The sequence below is a fragment of the Brassica napus genome, chromosome C6, assembly GCF_020379485.1.
Source record: "Brassica napus cultivar Da-Ae chromosome C6, Da-Ae, whole genome shotgun sequence".
Lineage (NCBI taxonomy): Eukaryota > Viridiplantae > Streptophyta > Magnoliopsida > Brassicales > Brassicaceae > Brassica > Brassica napus.
Genome location: NC_063449.1, coordinates 45,230,762 through 45,251,144, shown reverse-complemented (window position 1 = coordinate 45,251,144; position 20,383 = coordinate 45,230,762). Strand labels below are relative to the sequence as shown.

Below are 20,383 nucleotides of genomic sequence, written 5' to 3'. Positions count from 1 at the left end.
TTAGCCATAAAACATACTGAAGAAATGTACGACAGAAATTTTATGTTTCATAACTGTATTTGACGAAAATATTAAGTATTGAATTGTTTTACTGTTATAGTGTTATTTTTAGCTGCATGCACCACTTTCTTTTATAAAAGAAAAATATTAGTAACAGTAAACCACACTTACAAGTTATAACCTTGGTAAAAACTTTTTTTGTACAGGAAACACCTTGTTAAAAACTTAAGTCAGCAAATAAACCAATTATATTGGTCCACTATAACTTATAGCAAAGCCAATGTGCTAGCTAGCCTAGCAAATAGCAACAACAACGCTGGTTTTTAATAGTTACAATTCCTATTTATTACATTATTTGTTGGCTGGTTCTTATCCACATGACAATTTAGTTTGTTGATATGTACAGTACACTTATTTGACTGATATAGTATATGTATTCCATTTTCGGCGATCAACAACTTAAATTAGGATCTAAAATCTAAATATCAATGTCCTGGTTTATAGCTAGCAATATCTTCAAAGTTAATCATTCCGGTCGATCCAAATTCATATATGAAAAATATTAGGGTTATTGATCGTTGTCATGTTCACTGTCTCATGCTCTTATTATCTGTAGGCTAATTAATATATATGATGAATGACTAGAACATATGGCAATAGCAGGCTAATAGTTTGCATAATAGCAATAGTATTCGTATCATTATTTGGATTCGAAGTCGAACCTATATAATACATGGGTTTTGCTACTACAATGCATGTTGCTGGACAAAATAAAACTGGCATACTTAATATCGATCAAGGTTCAACAACGTATTGTTCTTCTTTTTTGAATAAAGTTTGTGCGTCTACCACCGACGAAGGCATATATGGACGTACCGACATAAGCAAGCAGCGAATGGAGCCGTAGTCAATGCATATAAATGGTATAAGAGCATCATCATTGTTTAGATAGTCATGAGTTTCTCCAAAATAAAATTTAAAGTTACTAAAATAGAAACCCTTAAATTCAACCAGTTAAAGTATCACATATTCAAACCGTACTCTGAAAAATGTATTATCCTAGCAAAGATAAGAAAATGGTAGCAAATTGGTGATAATTTGTTTTAAGCAAAAAAAAGAAAAATTGGTGATAATTTGAGCTAGATAAAATTTTAAAACAAAACATGTCAGAACTTTCAAAATTGAAGATCTTACAAATTTAATAGATACATGTAAAGAAGTATGCATAACGAGTCCACGCATGATCAGTGTTAGTTGATCGAATCAGGCTCATTTGCTTATATGTTGTAGTTGTCAAGATTTATTATTGAGAGTAACTAGGGTCATCTACAACTACACACATTATAAAGTTTCAAACAAAAAAAAACCAGACACATTATCTCAAGCGAAATGATGATGCATGCTCCCTATTGTTTTGGTAACCATTCTTTTCGAGAAAAAAATTCAAACTATTTTTTATTAACAACCAAAATTTACAATTATAAAAGGACATTTCATAAATTGGTTTTCAATTTTTCTACCCACATCTCTTTTTTTTTCGTCGAAAGGTCATTCTATTATTCAAGCTTAGGTGGTCTGGATAGCCAAACCGGAATAGAACAACCAATAAAAAGTAACCCCCTATGGAAAGATCTAGTAGTCTTACCTAAAAATCTGAAATCTGGTTACACGTCCGTGGAACATAAATGATGTTGAAGTCCGAGAAGCATATCTGTAACCCTAGTCTCTATCCTCTCTAATTCCGTCGCAAAGCTTGGCCAAGCCTGAGGGTCCTTTATCATTGCAATCAGCTCCTTGCAGCCTGTCCCGAAGCTCTGACATGTTGAGTGTTGAAGCATATTCTCCATCGCCCATCGCATCTACTTCCGAATGCAATGCTGATTCGCGTCGAGTAAAATTCCTTGTTCCCATAAGTTGAACGTTCTCAGCATTGTCCATCCATACTCATCCGCATACACTAAAGTGAACAGAAGATGTCCATAATCCATCTAACAATCAAATATTACCTAAGCTTACCCACATCTTATTATAAACATACATCAGAAATTATTTATTGATTTCTTCTCCAGTTAAAATATATATTATTCTATTATAAGTTTAAAATAACATTGTGGGTTAAAATATTTTTAAGTATATTTAACAGTTTTTTATTCAACTAGTTAACAAAAAACACTTTAAGACTATAAATTCTGGGAGAGCATATTAAACATTTTTAATGAATGCAATGTGTTTAATTTAACATGATGTTATGAATGAACGCGAATCAACTCAAAGAAAACAAAAAAAAATTAAGAGAAAAAATGTATTGAGCTAAATACTATTTGGAGTTTCTATATTATTATGTGAATGAATAAATTTATAATTTTTATGACTACGTCCGGTCCAACGAATTCTGACATTTTATTAGTGCACAAAAAATTAATACACTTCCAGATTTAATACACTTCGAGAATTAACACATGATTTTTGCTTTGTAATCGAAAAGTATAGAAAGGCCGACAAGATGTTCCATTAGATGAGACTTAGCAATTTTTTACATATATGTTTTAAAGTATCGTTCACAATTTACATTAAGAGTTGACTGAATGTGGGTGATAACCAATGTTTTTAAACCCGACCCGGACACTGAACCGGACGATTTACTGAGTTACTGGGTTACTGGGTTGCTGGGTCATTGGGTCGACCGCGGGTGAACCGCGGGTTAATAAATTAATTAATTTTATTATATAATAATATATCAACTATGTAAATAAAAATATAGAAACTAAAGTTTAATATTTTGTAAATGTTTTTTAAGAAAGTAAAATAATAGTTTGGATATGTATATATTTTATGTTTAAAAGCATTTAGAAAATACTTAACTTTAGTTTTTATATTTTTATTTTCATTTGACATACAAAATATCAAAAATAGTTTAAACTATTTAAAATGTTCTCTAACAAGGTAAGATGTATGACATCTAAAAAAATCAAGACATAAAATTTATAAATATTTAAATGTGTAATGTGAATAATAAATTAAACTTCAAATAAAAAATAAACCAAAAGTAAAAGATCATTGTAATAAATTGTCAATAACAAAAATAAACTAACACCAAATCACATCAACTAATTTTGGTTCTCTCTACCATCGTTCATTTCATTTTCTTTAGGTGGCATAGTAAAATCTTCATCAAAATCTAAAAATTACAAATATAAAATTGAAAAGGGAAAACCTAACTTTTTTTTAATCATCACCTAATTTTTTAATTGGAAATTTATAATATAAAATATAATCTAAAAACATAATTAAAAACTAAAAAAAGAAGTTAAAGTTATTTATTGGTTCAAGCGGTGGTTCAACCGGTATCGGGTTCTGGATTTTACTGGGTTTTTACGGTTTTTTGCGGGTTTCTAAATATTGGGTATTTTACAAAACCCAAACCGGATTTTTTCTAGGTCACCGGGTTTACCGGTTCAACCGCGGGTCCGGGTCGGGTTTCAAAACACTGGTGATAACACGACTGCAACATCCCCTATATATTATTTGAGAAGCATTACAACTTATGTCATCACTAGAATGATTCTTAGAATCATTAGAGAAATATGTTGGTCCATCTAATTATATAATAAGCTTTTTATTAAACTAACAATAAATTCATCATTAATGTACTTTATTATTTCCTTAAATAAAATTTACAGAATTGCCTAATGTGGCTAAAGTATATATGAGAATTAATGATTTTGAATAATAAAGATTTGATAAAAATAGTGTAGCTTCTATCATATTTATTTAATTTTAAACTATTAAATCAATTAAACAACCACAATAACCATATAATAAAAAATTTAGATTTTTATGTATATGCTATATTTTGAATTTTTACAAACGGCTATAAATTACTAAAACTGTTAAAAGTCTCACATTCAAATTTTATGATCCATGGTTTAAAATTTTTGTTATGACAAAATACAAATGAGTACAAAAATTATATAAGTAAAAAGTCTAATTTAATTAATTATTAAGATTAATATATATATCGTTTTAAATTAAACTATAAACCATATAAAATATAATATTTTAGTTTCAAATTTTACTTTGAATAATTTTTTTGATAAAAGTTTTGAACGATCATTGACAACTTATTTTAAAAAAAATTATAAATTATTAAAACTATTAATCCCACAATGAAAATTTTGTTATCAGTAATTTAATTTTTTTCTATAAAAGATACAAATGATCAAAAAAACTATATGAGTAGAAATCATCATTTAATAGACATTAATATTAAAAATATACTAAAATATATTATCTATGCCAGTATCATTTAAATTTAATAACATATCCTATCAAATATAAAAAAAATATTTTTTTGATTAATAAAATTGATTTATATGTTCGCACCAATTTAATTATATATTTAATAGTTACTGACTTTTAATTATTTAATATATATTTATTATTTCATAATATGTAAAAATATTTAATACATAAAATATTTATTATTTCATATCCTATCAAATATAAAAAAAATATTTTTTGGATCTTAACCTAGTTATTAGTAAGCGATCGACATTAGTGGGGATCTAAAATAAATCAAAATAACCTACTTAATCCTTTGCGCTCTATAAACCAGCTAAAACTTGTCAACCGCAAGCACCAAATCATTCGTTTTTATGTAAAATAAGTCTCTTTTATTTTGCATGGATAACTATTTAAATTATTATGTTCAAAAACTATATACATTATTAACTTTTTAATATAAATTACTAACTAATGGTGTGCAAAATGCATGAGCAAGTTCAAAGGAAATTAAATGTTGATTTGACATTCATAACATGTCTTAACAAAAATATTTGATACCTACCCGTAACTCGCTGCCTACAGAATAATATATGAAATCAAATCATATGAAAGACAAAATATCTGTTTCGACTAATTTATATAATTTCTATGAATATACCGCGTCTATAAGTGACAACATACAATCGAATGTGGCTTGTCTCCTATTGGTTCATTGTGTTATCATTGTGTTTAAATATGCGAAAATGTGGGCAGAAAGATAGTTCAACATAATCAAGTTTGTCCACATATATTTTAAAGCGAAGCCCGTCTCTATTGAATTAGTAGATGGTAAAAGCAAATGCCGCACGAAACATGTGGTATGTGGATTTATGGTCCAATGTGGATACATTCCAGAAGAGACCAAAAGAAGAGTCCAAAAATAAATACAATTTTTTTTGTTTTTATTTCCAAACAATACTATAGTTGTTTTTTGTTTGTGAGGACATGATATTGTATTATTGAGAACTCTTGCTAAACCGCAAGCTTTTGGTATTTTCTACAACTTTAAGTTTTGGCGGTAACTTTGAAAATATATAATAATATAATAAAACAACTTGTTATTTGATCAGCTATTTGATAAATATGTAAAATATCATAACTTTAAAAATTCAAAACGCAGTACAATATACAGACAAAAACAAGAAATTATTGATGCATATGCATTTTCATCTTGTTCAACTAAAAAGTTTTGTGAAAGTCCTTCGGTCCAATAGTCAAATAATTTGAAGCTGATATCTCAAATTTACGGTTTCGTCAATTACAAAATGTTTCTCTAATAAGAAAAAAGGCTTTTGTTGCACATTAATTAATAGATATAAAGTTGATAACAAAATTTAGTAATGTGGTAGGTAGAGTTGTTGCTATGCTCTCGATTAGTGCAAAAAGTTATTACTATGGTGAATATATATTATAGGTAAAACCATTCATTGTGAATTTATGTATTGCAAAAATAAAATGCATCTTAGAATTCATTATTTGTAAATTCGTTCATTATAGTGATATACATGTATTACAGATTATCGAATAATTTACAATAAAATTAGACTAAACATATCATGATAAAGAAGAAGAAAAAATTAGAACAAAATTTAGGTTGATCCCCTAGGGTGAAAATTTAAATTCAACTATTTCTCTAAAACCAATCAAATTGCCACATAGATTATTAGTTAAAAATATTAAATTTATTTTAAAATAACTAAAAAAATAATGCTAATTTTAACAACGTTGACGCCGCCAGCTAAACCGTAAATCTGAAATCCTAAATTCTTAACCCTAAACCGTAAATCTTAAACCCAAACCCTATACCCTAAATCCAAATTCTAGATCCTAAACCCAAACTTATACTCTAAACCAAAATTCTAGACCCTAAACCCAAACCGTATACTATATACCCAAATCATAGACCCTATACTCAAACCATATACCCTAAACCCTAAATCCAAACCGTATACTTTAAACCCAAATCCTAGACCCTAAACCCAAACCATAAACTTTAAACTCAAACTCTATACTCTAAACCAAACTTAAACCCTAAACTCAAACCGTATACCCTACACCCAAATCTTAGACTTAAAATCCAAACCGTAAAACCAAATCCTAAACTTAGACGCTATAAGATTTGGGTTTAGGGTCTAGGATTTAAGTTTAGGGTATATAGTTTGGGTTTATGGTTTATGGTTTAGGTTTAGGATATACAGTTTGTGTTTAGGGTATACAATTTGGGTTTAGGGTATAGGATTTGGATTTAGGGTATAGAGTTTAGTGTTTGGGTTTTGGATTTAAGGTTTAGGATTAGAATTTCAGATTTAACGTTTACGGCTTAGTTAGCGGTGTTATCGTAGTTAAAATTGGCGTTATTCTTTTTTTAGTTATTTTTAAATAAATTTAATATTTTTTAATTAATTATCTACGTGACATTTTGATTGGTCCTAAAATGAGATGTGAATTTAAAAGTTATTTTGTTCAGTAAATTATGTCTTAGATCTATACTTTTTCTTGATCCAAAACATCTATTCGATAATAATTTTTGAAAATATAAACTTTATCTTTAAAGAAAGTTGGATATAAAAAATGAAATTCAACCTGCTGATTTATATTTTAATTTTATGAATAGTTGATTACATTTTCATTTATCCAAAAATAGCACTGAAAGATATTTTATAGTATGTTTATAAATATGTTTTTTATTTTATTAGTTATATAAAACCATAGTAAAAAGATTTGACCCTTTAAAATATTAATTTAAGTTTTGTCCAATTATAAAATATTATATAAGTATAAGAAAACTTTGTAATATTAGGAATTTTATGATATAGATAGTTAGAAATACAAGTAAAATATATATAACGGGTGTATTGAGTTTTGGATAATTAAATAGAAATTGGCCCATGAAAAGAGGCATACGAAGTCCACGTCGGCTAAATGCATGGCATGCGATTAACCTACGTGGCACGTGGGATGATCCCAACTCACCCAACTTTTGTCTATGGTATAAACTAAAGTGTTGCTTTCAAGCTTACCATCAGAATCCATAAGGAGATGGATTTTTTTTTTTTTATTCAGTTGCAATTTTTTTGTCAACTTTCAGTTGCAAGAAGAAAAAAATTTAAATTTAAACAAATAAAATTTGAATAATAAAAGAATGAATTATTGCTAAAGTAATTTTCAAAATTTTCAAATTATGAAATAAATTTATATAGATCAAACTCCTGAATGAAAATATATCCACGATGAATTAACGCTATGATGAAATAAGTATGTTTCGAGATTAATTTCTCCGCGAATAACTTCACCACGTACACGTTAGCTCGGCGGTAGACGGATTGGCGCCGTTCAGACAATAAGTGTCACATCCCGGTTCTCCTAAACCGGAATAGTTTTGTTTTTCTTGATTATTAACTTGATTTAGACCAAAGCCCATTAGCTTTTATCCTTCTTTTCTGGCCCGTGTAGTAAACCCTAGGGGTTCCTTTTCTTTTCCTATAAAAAGGAGCCTCCTCCTTATCTTCTCTCCCATTAGAAATCAGAGCGAAGCCTTGCAGAGTTCCAGAGAGATCTGAAAATCCTAGCCGTCAAGGTTTCTCTTTTCTTCTCTCTCCTTCTCTCTCGCCTGTGTCTCTCTCTCTCTCCTTGGTGTTCGCCGTTTGCTGAAGGCTGGAGCCAAGCCATTGGAGATCCCCGATGAACCGATCCACTTTTATGTCCAGATCTCTCCTTGTCTTCTTTCTAAATCTGGTCACTGGTGAGGTAAGGAACCCTAGTTCTCGTTTCCTCCATCTCTTTGTTCTCTTTTATCTTGGATCTCTCATCCCGGATTCTTTGGTGGTAGCACCAATTCTTTTTGTTGTAGATCTGGTTCGTGGAAATCAATAAGCTTCGGATTTGGTTCTACTCTCTTTTCCATTCTCAGATCTAAGACCAAGGTGAGGGCTTGTTGCAATCTCTATCTCCTTCTATCATTATCTCATCATGGTAGAAGTGTCTAAGTTGATCATTCATCCATACTTGTTACTTTCTATAGATCTATTAATATATATATATATATAAATATCTTGATGATTGATGTGTGAAAGACATAGATTTATTGCTAAGGTTGTTAAAATATGGTTGGATGATGTTTGAGGATTGAATGTGATGATTGTATTGATTGGGGTTATTGTATATGAGGTTGATATTTATATATTTGGGAGATGTATTGAGTTAGGGAAAGGCTTAAGGCCTATGTGTGCCGGTGTAACGTGGTGGAATGACATATATGTATGTCTCGGGCGTTACATCGTTTCTTGTTGGGTCATGTGGCAATCATTTGAGTTGGCATGATTCATCGCTGGAGCGGGCATACGGCGTGCCTGTAAATAAAGTAACGTAGAAGCGTTATGTCGTGGAGACAACGTGGAACGTATGAACATGGTGGCGGATCAAGCGTGAACCGGTGTCGGTAACTTGATTGTGTGAAGGCGTGAGACAGCGTGATGTCGTGGAGACAACGCAACATGAAAGTTCTCGCGCGACAACATGAGGAACGCAGGTACCGATTTAGGTGGTGTGGTCTCATTGTTGGCACCGCCGGGGTTTATCCTCATTTCTTGTTGATTGCTTTTGCTTTACTGTATGTTTAAGTTAGATACTTATGCTATGTTGTGTGATGATTATTGGTGATTGATTTTGGGGCTCCTAGAGCTTCCCTCACTGAGCTTTTGTCGAAATGCTCACCCCTCCTTCTTCCCTTTTCATTTCAGGTTCGGCTCATATTGGTGGATTTTTGTCAAAGACGTCCTGGGATCCTAAAGACACATTATTTCGGCCTAGTGGCTGGAGACAAGTGTCATGATATCGCCAACCATTTCAGCTATGCTGGGTCAGGGTGTCACAAGTGGTATCAGAGCCCAGGAAAGACTCTCTAGTCCTAACCTAGAGGGTCAGTCTCGACTCAAACCAATATGAATTGAACAAGTTCCTAATCTCTTACTTAATGGTTGAGTTTTCCCCTTGCTCCGTTCGGAATTCGGAATTCCCAGTTAAGTGGGGTAGAGTTGTCACATCCCGGTTCTCCCAAACCGGAATGGTTTTACTTTTCTTGATTATTAACTTGATTTAGACCAAAGCCCATTAGCTTTTATCCATCTTTTCTGGCCCGTGTAGTAAACCCTAGGGGTTCCTCTTCTTTTCTTATAAAAAGGAGCCTCCTCCTTCTCTTCCCTCCCATTAGAAATCAGAGCGAAGCCTTGCAGAGTTCCAGAGAGATCTGAAAACCCTAGCCGTCAAGGTTTCTCTTTTCTTTTCTCTCCTTCTCTCTCGCCTGCGTCTCTCTCTCGCTCCTTGGTGTTCGCCGTTTGCTGAAGGCTGGAGCCAAGCCATTGGAAATCCCCGATGAACCGATCCACTTCTATGTCCAGATCTCTCCTTGTCTTCTTTCTAAATCTGGTCACTGGTGAGGTAAGGAACCCTAGTTCTCATTTCCTCCATCTCTTTGTTCTCTTTTATCTTGGATCTCTCATCCCAGATTCTTTGGTGGTAGCACCAATTCTTTTTGTTGTAGATCTGGTTCGTGAAAATCCATAAGCTTCGGATCTGGTTCTACTCTCTTTTCCATTTTCAGATCTAAGGCCAAGGTGAGGGCTTGTTGCAATCTCTATCTCCTTCTATCATTATCTCATCATGGTAGAAGTGTCTAAGTTGATCATTCATCCAAACTTGTTACTTTCTATAGATCTATTAATATATATATATATATATATATATATATAAATATCTTGATGCTTGATGTGTGAAAGACATAGATTTATTGCTAAGGTTGTTAAAATATGGTTGGATGATGTTTGAGGATTGAATGTGATGATTGTATTGATTGGGGTTATTGTATATGAGGTTGATATTTATATATTTGGGAGATGTATTGAGTTAGGGAAAGGCTTAAGGCCTATGTGTGCCGGTGTAACGTGGTGGAATGACATATATGTATATCTCGGGCGTTACATCGTTTCTTGTTGGGTCATGTGGCAATCGTTTGAGTTGGCATGATTCATCGCTGGAGCGGGCATACGGTGTGCCTGTAAATAAAGTAACGTAGAAGCGTTATGTCGTGGAGACAACGTGGAACGTATGAACATGGTGGCGGATCAAGCGTGAACCGGTGTCGGTAACTTGATTGCGTGAAGGCGTGAGACAGCGTGATGTCGTGGAGACAACGCAACATGAAAGTTCTCGCGCGACAACATGAGGAACGCGGGTACCGATTTAGGTGGCGTGGTCTCATTGTTGGCACCGCCGGGGTTTATCCTCGTTTCTTGTTGACTGCTTTTGCCTTACTGGATGTTTAAGTTAGATACTTATGCTATGTTGTGTGATGATTATTGGTGATTGATTTTGGGGCTCCTAGAGCTTCCCTCACTGAGCTTTTGTCGAAATGCTCACCCCTCTTTCTTCCCTTTTCATTTCAGGTTCGGCTCATATTGGTGGGTTTTTGTCAAAGACGTCCTGGGATCCTAAAGACACATTGTTTCGGCCTAGTGGCTGGAGACAAGTGTCATGATATCGCCGACCATTTCAGCTATGCTGGGTCAGGATGTCACAATAAGAGAGAATGAACTCTTAAGTGAGTAGAATCCATGGTGATCTTGTTGACTATCGTCATAAGAGAAAGATGATGGTTTTATTTAAGTAAAAAAAAAATGATGGTTTTATTATATATAGTTAACTTTATAAACAAATAAAATAAAATGTTTGCATAAATATTTGTTTTTTTCAATAGATACGAGTTGATCAACTCATAGTTCTACTTTCCTAAAATGAATAAAATGTGAATAAATAAACATCTTAATAAAATTAGCAAAGTGTTTATATTCTAGGAAAAAAATGGTTATCTTTGTTTTCAAAAGTTAATTTAAGCCAGCCCACACTTTTTGCCCTTGTACGGGGCAGATCAGGCTCACATTTCTACCGGAGAAAGAAAAACAAACTAGAAAGATGGGAAAATTTAAAAGAAATGTTAAAATGAGATTTGAACCCATGCCCTTTCGGACCAGTACCTTAAACCTGGCGCCTTAGACTTGTGTTTTGGAAAATGTCATTCACCTTGTCTCGCTTCTTCTCTTGCACCTTAGTTTTAAACTCAATGACCTGATAATGAATTGTCTAGCGAACGAAAGCTTAAACCTTTTAAAAATCTCACCTTTTTCTTCTTCCTCCTCTGCTTACAGACTACTCTCTTCCATTACCAATCTCCGAAACCCATCTCTCCTTTCCACCAAAGATTGTACCTTTTCAACTCCTTTTAACCCTTTTCACTTCTTCAACGATCATCAATCAAGCTCAAGCCTTTGTACGCTCCAAACAACCAGAATCCTACAGGGCCACTTGCTCAGACGATACCTCTTGCCGTTCGATGCTTTCCTTACGAAATCATTGCTTAGCTGGTACTCGAAGTCGGGTTCCATGGCTGATGCAGCTAAGCTGTTCGACACAATTCCTCAACCAGATGTTATCTCTTGTAATATCATGATCTCTGGTTATAGACAGTGTAAACTGTTTGAAGAGTCGTGGAGGTTTTTCTCTAAGATGCATTTCTTGGGTTTGGAGGCGAATGAGAGAAGTTATGGGTCTGTGCTGTCGGCTTGTACTGCGTTACAGGCTCCTCTGTTAAGTGAGCTTGTCTTTTGTCATGCAGTAAAGATGGGTTTTTTCTTGTGTGAAGTTGTTCAATCGGCTTTAATTGACTCCTTCTCTAAAAGTCTCAGATTTCATGATGCTTATAAGGTGTTCAGTGAGATTATATCTCCTAATGTGTATTGTTGGAACACTATGATAGCAGGAGCGCTTAGAAATCAAGATTGTGATGCTGTTTTTGATCTTTTCTATGAGATGTGTGGTGGGTTTCAGAGACCTGATAGTTATACATATTCCACTGTTTTGGCTGCGTGTGCTTCCCTTGAGAAGCTTAGGTTCGGGAAAGCGGTTCAAGCTCGGGTGATCAAAAGCGGAGCAGAAGATGTGTTTGTAAACACTGCGATTGTTGATTTGTATGCCAAGTTTGGGCATATGACTGAAGCTAGGGAAGTGTTCTCCCGTATTCCCAACCCTAGTGTTGTCTCTTGGACAGTTATGCTGTCTGGTTTCACAAAGAGTAACGATGTGATCTCCGCTCTTGGAATATTCAAGGAAATGATACGTTCAGGTGTTGAGATTAGCAGATGTACTGTGACCAGTGTAGTTTCTGCTTGTGGAGGGCCTTTTATGGTCTCTGAAGCAAGCCAGGTCCATGCTTGGGTCTTAAAGAGTGAATTCTATGTAGATTCTTCAGTGGCTGCTTCCTTGATTAGTATGTACTCAAAGAGAGGAGATATTCATCTCTCTGAAAAAGTTTTCAAGAATCTGAAGGATGCTCAGAGGGCAAATGTTGTAAACGTGATGGTCTCTTCATTTTCGCAGAATAAGAAGCCTGGTAAAGCAATAAGACTTTTTACTAGAATGCTTCAAGAGGGTTTGAGACCCGATGAGTATAGTGTATGCAGTTTGTTAAGTGTATTAGATAGTCTGAGTTTAGCTAAGCAGATTCATAGTTACATTCTTAAAAGTGGGTTGGTCCTTGATCTCACTGTTGGAAGCTCTCTTTTCACAATGTACTCCAAGTGCGGTAGTTTGGAAGAGTCTTTTAGTTTATTCCGGGAGATACCTGTTAAAGACAATGCTTGCTGGGCTTCTATGATCTCTGGTTACAATGAGTACGGTCATCTTAAGGAAGCTATTGGACTATTCGGTGAGATGTTGTCTGATGGGACAAGTCCTGATGAGAGTACTCTCTCCGCTGTTCTAACTGTGTGCGCTTCTCTTCCTTCTCTGCCAAGAAGTAAAGAAATACATGGGTACGCGTTAAGAGCTGGTATTGACAAAGGGATGCCTCTTGGTTCTGCACTAGTAAACACCTATTCAAAATGCGGCTCACTAAAGTTAGCTAGACAGGTCTATGATAGGCTCCCTGAAATGGATCCAGTTTCGTGTTCCTCGTTAATCTCAGGATACTCACAGCACGGATTAGTCCAGGATGGCTTCTTCCTGTTTCGTGATATGGTCATGTCTGGTTTTACCATGGACTCCTTTGCAGTTTCCTCCATTCTTAAAGCCGCTGCTCTCTCAGAGGCATCATCTCTAGGAGCTCAGGTTCATGCCTACGTCACAAAGATTGGATTGTGCACAGAGCCTTCCATGGGGAGTTCACTACTTACTATGTATTCAAAATTTGGAAGCATTGAGGATTGTTGTAAAGCATTCAACCAGATCAATGGCCCGGATTTAATCGCATGGACTGCTCTGATTGCAAGTTTTGCGCAACATGGAAAGGGCGCTGAAGCTTTACAAGTGTTTAATCTCATGAAGGAAAAAGGAATCAAGCCTGATAAAGTGACATTTGTAGGAGTCTTATCCGCTTGTAGTCATGGTGGTTTGGTCGACGAAGCCTATATCCATCTAAACTCGATGGTAAAAGGCTACGGTATCGAACCTGAGAACCGCCATTATGCCTGCATGGTCGATGCTTTTGGGAGGTCAGGAAGACTTAGAGAAGCTGAGAGTTTTATCAAGACTATGCCTATTAAAGCAGATGCTTTGGTCTGGGGAACATTGCTTGCTGCTTGCAGACTTCACGAGGATGTTGAACTCGGGAAGCTAGCTGCTAAAAAGGCTATAGAGCTAGAGCCGTCAGACGCTGGAGCGTATGTTTCACTCTCGAATATACTTGCAGAGGTTGGTGAATGGGAAGAAGTGGAGGAGACTCGAAAGTTGATGAAAGGAAAAGGTGTAGAGAAGGAACCAGGGTGGAGTTCTCTCTGACATGTAAGCTTTGGTCATGCATTTGAACACAGTCCAAGATAATTCAATATTAAACTCTTTGCACTTGTTCCATCCATCTTGAAGATAAAAGTGATAACTATGAAATAAACCCACCCTCAATTTAAAAGTTTGCAGATCCTATCTACTGGAAAAATTCAAATCCAAAGTCAAAACTCTTATCTTAAATTTCTATAAAAAGTTCATTCAAAAAAAAATTTCTATAAAGAGTTTGAGAAAGGAAGCACAAATCATAATCCACAAGAAGATGATATGTGACTATGGTTAGATAGATTATAATATTTTACATTATGAATTTTGATAATTTTTTATTTAATAATTGGTTTTGAAGTTTTCCTTTTTTATATTAGTTTAAGAGTTTTTTTTTTTTCTACAAAGTTGTATCCCTATATAAGGGTTTCATATGATTTAAAGAATTGATAAAGAGAGGGGATGGAGGAAAAGAAGAGCAAAGTGATATTACATGGGATGTGGGCAAGCACATACTCCAAGAGGGTCGAGATCGCCCTTAAACTCAAGGGTATATCCTACGAGTACGTTGAAGAAGATCTAAAGAACAAGACAGAGTCTCTGATTCAACTCAACCCTGTTCTCAAGAAGATTCCTCTTCTTGTCCATGATGGTAATCCAGTGGCTGATACACAAGTGATTCTTGCCTATATCGATGAAACCTGGAAGAACTCTCCTCGTTTCTACCCAGAGGATCCTTATGAAAGGGCTCAGGTTCGGTTCTGGGTCAGCTACATAAACCAGCAGGTATTTTCCCGGATCTATTCTCTCATCAGATTGATATGGTTCTTGTAGGAAATGACTGTTTCTTGTTGCAAGGTGTTTGAGGTCATGGGTCGAGTGATGCTGCAAGAGGGTGAAGCTCAAGCAAAGTCTGTGGAAGAGGCTAGAGAGAGATTCGAAGTTCTTGAAGAGGGACTCAAGAAACACTTCCCCAATAAAACCATCAGAGGGAATGATGATGTAGGGCTTTTGGACATCATTATCATCGCTAGTTTTGGAGTCTACAAAGCTGTTCATGAAGCAATAGGTGTAGAGATAATCGATCCAGTGAACACTCCAACTTTATACAACTGGACAGAGCAGCTGCAACAGCTGCCTGTGATCAAAGAAGTCGAAGTGCCACATGATAGGTTGGTGACCTTTCTCCAGAAGTGTAGAGAAGAGCATCTCCAGCATGGTGCAAACGCCTAATGGGATCAATATAATAGATTAAGAATAAGAGTTAGATTACCGTTTGAAAGTAAGAGAATAATTCTCTGAGACAGTCATTAAAGGACTTATGGCAGCTACTAATGTATGAGAATGAAACTAAATAAAACGTTTGTGGTTATCTCCATGCTCGATTTGTTTATACATTTTTCATTTGTTGTTATACTCGATCACTATAATAAAAAGGGTATAGTACTCATTCACATACCTTGTGCAGCTTCTTTCACACTGGTGAATTGGATGTTAATTTGAAAACGATTTGCGTCCATGTTCAATTCCATCTTGAAAAACCATAAAGGGAAAGAAGTAAAGGAATGAAAGCATATAGCTTCTTTCTCAGACTATCCAGGAGAGTGCTGCATTTACTCGATCTCATGTTTAAGAGATCAGAGAGGGGGCATTATTAGCTACTTAGCCCAGTGGTTGAGTTACCATCTTTTGCAGGAATGGCTCAAATCAAACAAACTCAAACCACTTTGAGAAGCTGAGAGCTTTATCAACAATATGCGTATTAAAGCAGACGCTTTGGTCTGGGGGACATTGCTTGCTGCTTGCAGACTTCACGAGGATGTTGAAGTCGGGAGCATATGTTTCACTCTCAAACATCCTTGCAGAGGTTGGTGAATGGGAAGAAGTGGAGGAAACTCGGAAGCTGATGAAAGGAAAAGTTGTAGAGAAGGAACCAGGGTGGAGTTCTCTCTGACTTTTAAGCTTTGGTGATGCATTTCAAAGCTGCAAGGTTTAACTTTGTCAGCTTTTGGTGATTCATTTGTCAAAGTTGGTCCAAAAGTTGTTAATGATTTTCATTTTCTTGGGCGGCAATACAGTCCACAATAATTCAATATTTAACTCTTTGCTCTGTTCCATCAATCTTGAAGATAAAGTGATAACAATGAAATAAACAAATCCTTAAGGTCCTATCTATTGGAAGTTTCTCAGTCAAAACTTTGAACAAAACATAAAATAAAGCCACTATATGCTTGGTGAACGAAGACAACAATGTCCCAAGTAGACATGCTCTTGTCTTAAATCTCTATAATAGAGTTTGACAAAGGAAGCACAAATCATAATCCCCAAGAAGATTTGAGAGAGGATGGAGGAACAGAAGAGCAAAGTGATATTACATGGGATGTGGGCAAGCACATACTCAAAGAGGGTCGAAATAGCCCTTAAACTCAAGGGTATATCCTACGAGTATGTAGAAGAAGATCTAAAGAACAAGACCGAGACGCTCATTCAGCTCAACCCTGTTCACAAGAAGATTCCTCTTCTTGTCCATGATGGTAAACCAGTGGCTGAGTCACAAGTGATTCTTGACTATATCGATGAAACGTGGATGAGCTCTCCACGTTTCTACCCAGAGGACCCTTATGAAAGGGCCCAGGTTCGATTCTGGATCAGCTACATCAACCAACATGTGCTTCCCCTTGATATCTCATCAGATAGTCCTATACACTGATATGGTATATGTAGGAAATGACTGTTTTTTTCTTGTTGCAGGTGTTTGACGTCATGGCTCGAGTACTGTACCAAAAGGGCGAAGCTGCAACAAGGTCTGTGGAAGTGGCTAGAGAGAGATTCGAAGTTCTTGAAGAGGGACTCAAGAAACACTTCCCCAATAAAATCATCAGAGGGAATGATGATGTAGGGCTTTTGGACATCATTATCATCGCTAGTTTTGGAGTCCACAAAGTTTTCCATGAAGCAATAGGTGTAGAGATCATTGATCCAGTGAACACTCCAACTTTATACAACTGGATAGAGCAGCTGCAACAGCTGCCTGTGATCAAAGAAGTTGAAGTGCCACATGATAGGTTGGTGACCTTTCTCCAGAAATATAGACAAGAGCATCTCCAGCAGGCTGCAAACGCGTAATGGGATCAATATATTGTTGGTCAGTGATTTAAATGTCCCAGAGGATAATAGATTAAGAATAAGATTTAGATTACGGTTTGAAAGTAAAAATAATTCACTGAGACATCCATTTTGGACTTATAGCAGCTACTAATGTATGAGAGTGAAACTAAATAAAGCGTTTGTTGTATCTCCATGCTCAATTGCCACTTAAAACACATTGATGTTATACTTTTGTTTTTCATTTTAGTTATATAAGCTCTACTCCATAAAGATTTAACCAACTAATCACTCATTACAAAAAGGGTCTAGTATCAGAAATTTTACACATACCTCGTGCAGCTTCTCACAGTCACTACAGCTTCTTTCACACTGGTGCCAAGCATCACCATAAAGGGAAAGAAGAAATGGAACCAAAGCAGATAACTTCTTTCTCAGAGTATCCATTAGAGTAATGCAACAGAACCAAAAATAAAACTGAAGTCAACTTGGGCCATTAGCTACTTAGCCCAGTGGTTGAGTTACCATCTTCTCCAGAAATGGCTCAATGGTTCTCTAAACAACCAGATGTCAGGTAAGCCACTGCATCAGATTCATATGGCTACAACTGTGAAACCCTTTTTCTTGCGTAGCCTTTTATCTCTAAGCCCATCAAAAAGAAGTTCGTAAGCATAATACGTAATACACCCCTTCTTCAACAGATCCTCCAAGACAAGCTTAGGAGCAGCCACCTCCCTTTTATCAACATCGAAAATAGTGTTCACAGCCTCAGGTACCAGTCCTTTCCCGACCATCCGATGGATAATACCAGCAGCCTCATAAACTCTATCCTCTACACAGAGACAGTTTATCACACGCCCAAGCGTTGTGAGCGATGGAACAAACCCATCTTCCATCATCTTCAGCAAAAACCTGTACCCCAACTCAACATTCCCCGTTTTGCAATAACCATCAACCATAACCCGGTACGTGTATCCATCAGGCACAAGACAGCGATCAACCATCTCTTGGAAAAGCTTTTCCGCCGTAGTAACATTTAACTTCTCAGTGAAAGCGCGTATGATGATGTTATACGTCGCCGTTGAGCTTGAGACCTTATAAACCTCTTCCATCTTCCGTAACAACTTGTATGCTCCATCCAAGTCTCCGTTTTTGCAGAACCCGTCGATTAAAGTTCCAAACGTAACCGCGTCTGGATCCACACTCTTCGTTTTCATCTCCTCCAGCAACCCCAAGGCTTCATCTAGTTTCTTGTATCTGCACAGACTCTCCAGAAGTATATTAAACGTGAATACGTTAGGACCACAACCTTTCTCCACCATCGTTTTATACGTCTCCATCACGTCTTCGTACTTAGACGTCTTGCAGAGACCATTCAGCAAAGAGTTGTAAGTATACACGTCAGGAACAACGCCATTGTCTATCATAACATCCAACATCTCAAGCGCCTTTTCCATTTTCAGCTCTGTAGAGTAACCATGAATCAAGATATTGAACGTGAAAACGTCAGGAAAGTACCCTTTGGAGATCATGACTTTCACAAGACCATCAGCATCATTAACACATCCCATCTTGCACAATCCATTCACCAGTATGTTAAAAGTCTGCACCTCGGGGACCAAACCCTTCTCAGACATCTCAGTCGCTAACTGAGCAGCCTCCAGGATCAAACCATGCTTAGACAACCCTTTGATCAGCGTGTTGTAAAGAATCACATTAGGCTTTATACCCTTCCCCAAAGCCTCGTTAAACAAGGCTAAAGCACGGTTCGTTTCGCCTTCGTGACACAGTCCTTCAATCAATGAGCGGTATGTAAACTCATCAGGCGCAAACCCGTCGAAAACAGCGTCACCTAGAATCTTTTCCGCAAGCTGCACCGTTCCGCTTTTACAATAGCCAGCTATTAACGTGTTATAGGTAAAACCATCAGGCTCAAGCCCTTGATTCACCATCTTCCCTAAGTAAAACTCCGCCTCCTGAAACTTAGCACTCTTGCATAAACCACATATCAGATTGTTATACGTGACAACATCAGGCTTTGGTCCATGATCTATCATACAACCCACCGTACGAACAGCAGCATCAACCTCACCTCTCTGACAAAGCCCCAGAATATAAAAATTATAAGTAAACAGATTCGGTAACACGCCTCTCTTGATAACTTTCTCCAACAGCTTCTCACACTCCTCAACATCTCCCTTCTTGCAAAGAACGTGCATAACCTTATTAAACGCACTAACGCAAAGAGAAACATTTGCTCCAAGCATCTTCCCAAACAGCTCAAACGCCTCCACCTTCAAACTCTCCTCATAAAACCCACCAACCACCGTGCAATACGCAACCACACTCACCTCACACCCCTGAGAAGACATGTTACCAAGAAGCCTCAACGCAGCGTGAGGCCGACCCGTTTTACAAAACGACTTCATCCTAATGGTAAACGAGTACACATCAGGCGTTATCCCTCTGTCCCTCATCCTCATATACACCTTGTGAGCTTGATCAAAGTACCCACCATCAACCAACACACTCATGATAGCGTTATAAGAGAAAACAGTCGGCTCACAGTCGTAAAAATCCATCCTTTCGAAGACATTCACAGCTTCTTGAACTCTCCCTCTCTTACCGTAGCTTTTCATTACACCGACGTAGACACCTTCGAGCATATGGTTGCCGATGTTCCGCCGCAGATCCACTAAAACCTGCTCCATGGCGTCGAATTTACCGAAAAGGCCGAGCTTTTCGATCACGCTGCGGTAGGTGGATAGAGTGTGCTTGAAAGTTTCCTCCTTTTTCATCGAGTTGAAGATCTGTAACGCTTTCATTGGATCCCTCTGGCATTTTATAACCGCGGCTACGTGACGTGGAAGCAGAGGCGGAGGGTTCATTAGGAGGAGATTGGTAAGCTAACGAAAATAATCCCTAAAAGCAGGAAACTTTCGTTTAGGAGGAGATAGATTGAGGGATTTGAAAACAGGATTGCATTTGGTTTTGTATCGATTGGGATGAAGAAAGCAAATTACAATCGATGGAATGTAAAAGAATGTTCATAAGCACTGCTTCTATGACGGACCTTCAACGGGTACTCAAGGGAGACGGGAGAGCAAAGAAAAAAGAGTTAGGTTTTGTTGTGTCTCTGTTG

The 20,383-nt window shown here is 36.4% G+C and overlaps 4 protein-coding genes across 4 annotated transcripts; 3 read left to right on the top strand and 1 right to left on the bottom strand.

The window, feature by feature from the left end:
* The first annotated feature begins 11,283 nt into the window (after positions 1 to 11,283).
* On the top strand, positions 11,284 to 14,213 carry LOC125589143 (pentatricopeptide repeat-containing protein At1g74600, chloroplastic-like). Its single transcript, XM_048761446.1, has one exon. It carries the CDS (start codon positions 11,449 to 11,451, stop codon positions 14,146 to 14,148), a length of 2,700 nt encoding a protein of 899 aa, XP_048617403.1. The 5' UTR covers positions 11,284 to 11,448; the 3' UTR covers positions 14,149 to 14,213.
* Positions 14,214 to 14,418: 205 nt separating this feature from the next.
* Positions 14,419 to 15,512, top strand: LOC106404463 (glutathione S-transferase U10-like). The gene is made up of 2 exons (XM_048761449.1): positions 14,419 to 14,922; positions 14,995 to 15,512. Exons 1-2 carry the CDS (start codon positions 14,599 to 14,601, stop codon positions 15,367 to 15,369), a joined length of 699 nt encoding a protein of 232 aa, XP_048617406.1. The 5' UTR covers positions 14,419 to 14,598; the 3' UTR covers positions 15,370 to 15,512.
* Positions 15,513 to 16,253: 741 nt separating this feature from the next.
* Positions 16,254 to 20,362, bottom strand: LOC106404447 (putative pentatricopeptide repeat-containing protein At1g74580). The gene is made up of 2 exons (XM_048761448.1): positions 17,575 to 20,362; positions 16,254 to 17,248 (listed from the first exon to the last, which is right to left on the bottom strand). The coding sequence occupies exon 1, from the start codon at positions 20,127 to 20,129 to the stop codon at positions 17,835 to 17,837; it is 2,295 nt and encodes a 764-aa protein (XP_048617405.1). The 5' UTR covers positions 20,130 to 20,362; the 3' UTR covers positions 16,254 to 17,248; positions 17,575 to 17,834.
* Positions 16,481 to 17,568, top strand: LOC106404471 (glutathione S-transferase U10-like). The gene is made up of 2 exons (XM_048761450.1): positions 16,481 to 16,804; positions 16,888 to 17,568. The coding sequence occupies exons 1-2, from the start codon at positions 16,481 to 16,483 to the stop codon at positions 17,260 to 17,262; spliced, it is 699 nt and encodes a 232-aa protein (XP_048617407.1). The 3' UTR covers positions 17,263 to 17,568.
* Positions 20,363 to 20,383: the final 21 nt, after the last annotated feature.